The sequence below is a fragment of the Epinephelus lanceolatus genome, chromosome 6 (genome assembly GCF_041903045.1).
Source record: "Epinephelus lanceolatus isolate andai-2023 chromosome 6, ASM4190304v1, whole genome shotgun sequence".
Taxonomy (NCBI): Eukaryota; Metazoa; Chordata; class Actinopteri; order Perciformes; family Serranidae; genus Epinephelus; species Epinephelus lanceolatus.
Window position 1 is genome coordinate 31,822,934 of NC_135739.1, and position 7,425 is coordinate 31,830,358.

A 7,425-nucleotide genomic window follows, 5' to 3' on the forward strand; every position below is an offset into this window, starting at 1 on the left:
TTTTCTCTGCTGACGGCTAATGACTCTAATCCTGTCATCAGTGAATCATGTCTGAAATTAAATAACATGTTGTCTCTTAAAGGAGCATAATTTCTGTTTGTTTTAAGTGATAATTGCTTGAGTCTTTAGCCTCAGGAGAGTTGCAAGGCGTGCAACCACTGCACCTAAGTACTGCATCAGCAACTGCCAATCCTGATAAATGAAATGGAGTAAACATAAGTCATCTTCTTTTTTTTTTTTGGGGGGGGGGGGGGGGGGGTAAAGATAATATTTGAAACCTTTAACCTGTTGTACGTGACTTACAGCCATAGCTTTTAACACCTTTTGTTTTGTTTGCTCCCTTTCAATCCAGTAAGGGAGAGCTAGCGGTGTCAACAAGTGTAGGTACACACAGATAAAGACAGACAGGTAACCGGACTGTGCTGGTTGTGTTGGAGTGCTCGCTGTTCCTTTTTTGGTGGCACAGTCAGATATTCTTTCATAATGTGCAAACAGGGTTTCAGTTTAGTTAATTTTTAAGTGTGGTTCAGTCAACAGTTGATAACAAATAGTACAGAAGGATGGCATCGAAGGCACAGAGTGTGGTGGTGTGACTTCAGCATGTGTTTGTCTGACTTTGAGCACAGCATGGCATGTTCAGATTGTATTTGGTGGGGCGTGTGTCATTAATCAGGGCTCGCACAATCTAATTAAGTTATTGCTGGCTTATCCAGATATCTTTGTTGCCCTAATAGAGGTTTATTCACATAAACATGTGAGCTCAATTTTGTTATCAGAAAAAGGCTTTTTGTTTTCAAAGCATGCCTTTAAATGTTAGTTTGACCATGAAGTCACCAAAGGGGGTGACTTGTAACACTTAAAAGGTCAGTTCACACAAATTACCAAAAAGAAAAAAATTGTCACTTATGATATTGTGATATCTTGCTCTGCATATAGTGTTAGTTTTTATGCCTATGTTTTGAGATTCCTGTGTGACTTTCCATAGTTTTCACTGGAACTACTCATTAACCAAAAAAATAGTCACTATGAAAATTAGGGTGGTGACAGATATCTGAAAACTTGGGCAAATTGTCTGTCAGAGGCTAAAGATGGCTGAGTTTTAAAGCTAGAGCAATGAGACTGGTATCATATGAGGCTAGAAGAACGCTTCAAAGTTAAGACAAAAACATTTTGAGGGACAAACAGTATGGCCATTTTCACAGAGGTCCCTTGACCTCTCACGTCAAGATCTCAGAATGAAAATGGGTTCTGTGGGTACCCACAAATCTGTCCTTTACAGACATGCCCACTTTATGTTAGTCCCATACAGTTTTGGGCACAAACTATGCACTTGTTTGCATACAATTTTATTACAGATTTATGACTAGAAAAACAAGACACAGTGCTGAGCTGCATCTCAAATAGATCAATCCTGAAAGTTTCCAGCTTTCAGGTGATATATACTACATCTGTGTAGGAAATACTGTTGATGTGCTATCTCCCCGAAAAGATCCCCTGCTCCCCCCAAAAAAGAAAAAATGGGTCTTCAGTATGGGGGTCCCAGAGAGTTGCTTGTGTGCTGCTATTTTGTCTTTTCGATCAGTGTTGTAGCAGCACTGATTTGAAAGAAATTAATCTGAAAGTAAAGATCATAAAGTAAATTTATTTGTATTCATGTGATTCCCAATGAAAACACTGGTGAGAATTGCTTCACCTTTTAATATGGCATTACCAGCGATAAAAAATGTGATTAATTGCGTTTGTACTAAAAATGAATAATTTTACAGCTGTAATAAATGAATAGATTAGAATAAATAGAGATATTTGTTGTTGTTTTTTTCTTTTGTAATTTGAGTGAACTAACCCTTTAAACAAATACTTCATCATTTTGGGAAATATTCTTTCCAATATTAAAAAAAATCCACTTAATATCACATCTACCTGTGTCCTTGTTTCCAGTCTTTATGCTAAGCTAAGCTAACCTGCTGCTGGCTGTAGCAACATAATTACTGCACAGAATAATATTCAAACACATGATCCTCTCAAATCACAAGTTGCAAGACAAGAAATAAGCATATTTCCCAAAATGTCGAATCATTTATTTATTTATATTAGTCCAGATGGCTCCTATACACCTGACTAACTCCTGATTGTCTCTCTTCCTGTCTGCTCCTCCAGTTGTGGACCCACATGGCCGATCCTCCTCCCAGCCCCATACAGCTTCTGTGGCTCCAGCCTCATCTGACCTGCTGTCAGCTCCTCCCCTACGGCGGAAAAAAGAGCGTCCCCAGGTCCTGAACCTCTCTGAAGCCGAGATGGCGGGTGTTCTGCGGCCCAAGCCAGGACGTTTGGACAGCCCCAGCAACCGCTATGCTGGTGACTGGAGCGGCTGCGGCGAGAGCTACTTCCCTTGTGACATCCTGTTGCCTCCCAGCAAAGAGGAGGCGGACTATGATGATGTGCCCTCTGAGGACACGGAGGCAGCTGAGGAGACTCAGGAGAAGCCTGAGGATGCAGAGGAAGATAAAGGGCAGATGGTCACAAGCCCCGCGTCTGATCCTGCTGAGCAGGAGCAACCTCAGAGAGAGGAGGTGGTGAAGGAGGACAAAAAGGAGGAAGAGGAGGAGGAGAAGCAAGAAGAGAGTGATAGTTCAGGCAATGGGCAGCCATTAGAGGACAAGGAGGAGGAGAGGGTGTGCGACCACATCCTGCCTCCTCGCCTGCCCAAAGAGCACACCTACCAGGCTTACATGAAGATCCAGGATATCAGCCCCGTGCTAAGCAACAGGGTCAACCTGAGAGACCTGCAGGAGAGCATCGACACTCTGATAGGAAATCTGGAGAGAGAGCTCAACAAGAACAAGCTCAACGTCGGATACTGACTCTTGCGACAGTGACACACACACACATCCAATCACACACTCATAAAGCCTAATAGGGTTGGGAGAAGACCTTCTTTACCGATCAAGGTGCTTCAGGATACAGCCACAGTGTTTCCATGGAGACCCTGTATTGTTGGTGCGGTGCTGCTGTAAAAAGGACGAGATGAGAAGAAAAGCAACGGGGCACTTCTGGCATTTGTACCTTACCCATAGACATTCCCTAATGTTTTTATTTTTGCTTTTATTTTGTCGACTGTCTTACTTCATGTTGTTGGTTTGTCTCAGTCCGGTTCTGTGTTCCATGTTGTTATTGTTGCTTCTCTTCTTATTAGAAGAACCCATTGACCCCTCAGGGGTTTAAAAGGTGCCTTAATTGTGTGAAGGTGGTACGTCAAGAGGAGAATCCACCCTGAAATGAAATGCATTCCCTCCTGTGATCTTGATACAGTGTTGACAACCAATAGGAAAACCTTTATGATGTCATGAAGAGCTGGTTTCACGTTGACAAAGGCTGCAGTGTATCGTGTTTTTTAGCAGGTATGAATCCACCCTTGGTACTATGGAGCTTTATGCATGCAAGCTTTTAAGCAGTGATACTGACGCCAACATTTGTAGAGAAAAGTTAGAGATAGACTCTTTAAAATTGACCATTTTCTTACCAAGACATCCCAGTGCTTGCCAAAAAATTCTTATGGTGAAGCAGCATTTGGACACTAGACACTTCCACATCTATGCAGTGGTAGGAATAAATCTGGGATGCATTAGGCCTTTCAATTAAGAATTGGTTTCCAACAAAAATATGTAATTAGGTAATTACATTAATAAAAACTAATCATAGAAAACAAAATCATGTCGGTTTTACAGTCGAGCCAGGCCCTCTATCACTTTGGCAGTGAAAGAACTATGTTCTAGTATTTTCTTGAACCTCACTGTTATTGTCCAGAACATTGGTCTCTAATTCTTAAGGGGAAAACTCTGGGATTTGTTTCTGAATTCTAGTAGTTTCTAGCTCCTACCGTATATTTTTGAGCATGTAAACACAGTGTTTAGTAATACAAACCAAGATCACAGGAGAACCAGAGTACATTCTGTTTGAGGGTGGATTTCCTTTTTTTTAAGGCAGCAGAGAGCTTTTCTATTGAGGTATGAAACACTAAATGTTGTACAACAATAATGCACTTATGAGGCAGGCAGTAGTTTAGATTGTCATTATAGTTCATGCAGTAAATAATATGGACTGTGGACTGAGTCGAGAGTTGAGAAACAGCCGCCACTGAAACCTCCTCTTAAAGATAAATATGAAAGAATATGGCTTGAAATTTATTTTACGTTCCGCATTGTGTGAGATGTTCATAGACACCCATGTACAGGCATGCGTACACCTGTCAGAATTGGATAATAACACTCTTATCTCTGTTCACAGAAAGCTGTACAGTAAAGATGTATTTGAACTTAAGCAGGCAAGTAAAAACAGAGACAGTGTGTTTCATGTGGCATCATATTCACTTTAGGCTTGGTATGGTCCAACATTTTGGGGAACGTGGTTATTCATTTTCTTGCCAAGTGTTAGATGAGAAGATTGATACCACACTCATGTTAATTTGCTAAATATTAAGCTAGAGCTAGAAGATCATTAGCTTAGCTTAGCTTATCTTATCTTATCTTAGCTTAGCTTAGCATAGCTTAGTTTAGCGTAAAGACTGGAAGCAGGGAGATAATCTGGAAGCCCATTTCTGCCAATGTGACTAAAAAACCTCAAAATAACAATGTAGTATTGTAAGATAAGAAAAAATTGTCTGAAAATAATTTTCTTGACATAATGACTTATCTTAAAATAATAAGCTTTCTCAAAATAGCGGCCATATTGTTTTTCATTCTGAAATTGCCTATTAAATCATTATTTCGAGAAAGTTTCTCATTTTAATGACTTCCAGGATCCATCACATTAGCAGAATTGGGCGTCCATAGCAAAACAAACAACTTACAAGTGGCGGTAGTGCACCTAATACGCTGGTTGCCAACTGCCGTTAAAAGACAAAAAGAAGAAGAAGAAGAAGAAGAAGAAGCAACTTACAAGCTAAAACTCACCAATTAACACATTACATGTTGTTAGTTTAACCTGTGCTGATGTACAGTCTTTATGCCATGCTAACATTAGAGTGAGAGTGCTATCAATCTTCTTCCTCTGCAAGAAACTCAAACAAGCAAATTTCTCAAGATGTTGAGCTATTACGTCAAATACCACCAATCAGTCACCTTCCTGCTTCTCGCAGCTTCTTGGCAAAACCGTGAAACAGACAAAGCGTAAATGTGAAGCACAATTTTTGGAGCAGCAGTGGAAACTGTTAGCGGAGGGCTTCAGTTAGTACAACTTAGCTAGCTGCCTAAATCGACAAAGGACGTTTTCAGCAATCCAGGGATTCAGAATGATCAGTATTTAACCTATATGTATATGTATATAATTATATAAATGTATTCGGAGTATATTATTTTTACAGCTTCTATTTCAATGGCGTATTTAAATACTTCTGATGACCTCGTAGTGTTGTAGCAATAGTCGCTTTCCCCCCTCCTTCAAGCTACCTGTACACATCTTAATGTGCTGGACTAATGGTACAACGTTAGCTGTAAAATATATGATAAAATCGTGCTCTTGCAGAAAAAGTGATATTGTTATTTTTATTGTATTGTGTATATATTTGACATTGTTTTGTGTCTCTGGTGGACTAAGCTGTGTTCATGATTATTGGTGTTTTGATTTTTTTTTTTTTTTTTAAGGTACTGAACGTTGCATGGTCAAAAGCTTTACTGACATAAACAAGGCTCTTTCTCATCTGCCTTTGTATTTACTATTTATGTGTAAAAAGACTTATTTTGTAATGTATGCTCGTTTGTTCGTCACCCTGTTCCTCCAATAGACGGATGACTGCACTGGTCAAGCTTTTCTTCAGAGGACTGAAAGGCAGACAGTGATTTGCTTCGGGACACTTCCAAATTGTATTTTTTCTCTATAAATATACAGTGTACTCACCATCATCCTGGAATATGGCCATTTATTTCAGCTACCAAACATTTGCATCTCAAATTGGCATCTACAGTCTTGTTCTAAAAACATCGTCTTAAAACAAATGGAAAAAAATATGATCATTTCACGAGACAGTTTCAGCTGTAAAACTCCAAAATTTAACATTTGTTTTAAGAGACAGATATTAGAATAGGCTTGAAGATGCACAATTGATGTAATGTTTGCATTTTTATTTATATATTTTTCATTTTTATTTTTCTCTTTTGTTGCACACCCCACCCTCCAGCATGCTATCTGTCACAGTCCTGCTGCTTCATGGTGGTGAAGCTGTGGCTGCTGCTGTCACTCTGAGCGGGTGTGGTGAACGTGATTTTCAGCAGGGTTCCTTTCAAACCATCTGTCTGCCCAGGCAACACAAAAACAACCAGGGCCTCATTTACAGTAAAGAAACCAACATGGAGAGCATCACTTAGATTATGTTTTTAAATTGGAAATTCTTCAGCTGCTGATTTCTGCCTACAAACACTTCAAAGATGGAGTTTGACTGGGATGTTTTTATGAGGAAGCCCTCTGAGTGATGCTCAAAGAAATACAGTACACTTTTTTTTCGTAATTTCCTCTCCTTTTTTTAACAGAATATATCAACAAACACCTGCATCATTTTTCTGTGTTACATCTTAGAGAGATTAATCTTTCTGTCTTGTCCTCTTTGTCCTTTGGAGAGAAAATATCACATGGAAAACATCACTAAACAAAACAAAAAGTGCTTTGTATTGATCCTGAGAGATGTATGGTCATAATAAAGTATATTATTTTACATTCACATGTGGACTGTGAGTCTTTTTTTTTTGGGCAGAGATACAGAGTCCATCACTTTATCTGCCTAAGATGTAATTGAGCTTTCATCTCAGACACATTTTTACGACATTAATAGGTAATTTTCCACAAGGTTTAATTTGCAGTACCACCTTGAATGACCAGAATTAAATGCTCATTAAAACTACTTGAGCCAGAGCTTCACAAACACTGGAACAGGATTTTGCAGATCTGACTATGCAGCTGTCCAAACAAAGAAAAAATATTTCTGCTCTAGAAAATGCCAAAATATCCTTCCCTGCAGTCAGAATAGTCTGTTTTTAGTGCAAAGTTAACATCCTCTCACTCCTACACACACAGACAAGCCTGGAATTCCCACGGTTGGTATTCTGCATGGGGCCCAGAAATCATATCACTCTTGTTGAGATGACTTGACACTGCAGCCGCACTTTCCCAAACCATAAACACCGTCTTTGTTTTGTTGAAAACCATCGGGAAAAGATGACCTTAACTTCAGGAAACTGGACTCTGTGTTTCTTTTCTTTAGATCCATCTCTTTGCTGTGGGAGCACTGTAACCCAGCCTCGGCAGAGAACAGATAAATAAGTCGGGGAATTGCCCTTGTTGGCTTGTGGGAATCTCCCAGAACAACTTCCAGCTTCAGGGACATTCCCAGGATACAGCTGCATTTAACCGTCCAGTAAAATCCACTGCTGGAAGGCT

The 7,425-nt window shown here is 39.6% G+C and overlaps 1 protein-coding gene across 2 annotated transcripts in view; it reads left to right on the forward strand.

The window, feature by feature from the left end:
- syde2 (synapse defective 1, Rho GTPase, homolog 2 (C. elegans)) overlaps window positions 1–6,709 on the forward strand; it is a 58,072-nt gene extending 51,363 nt beyond the window's left edge. For both annotated transcript variants that reach the window (XM_033621805.2, XM_033621806.2), the window contains exon 8: window positions 2,158–6,709. In XM_033621805.2, coding sequence (XP_033477696.2) covers window positions 2,158–2,861 — 704 coding nt within the window. In that variant the 3' untranslated portion in view covers window positions 2,862–6,709. The remainder of the gene's footprint in view (window positions 1–2,157) is intronic.
- Window positions 6,710–7,425: the final 716 nt, after the last annotated feature.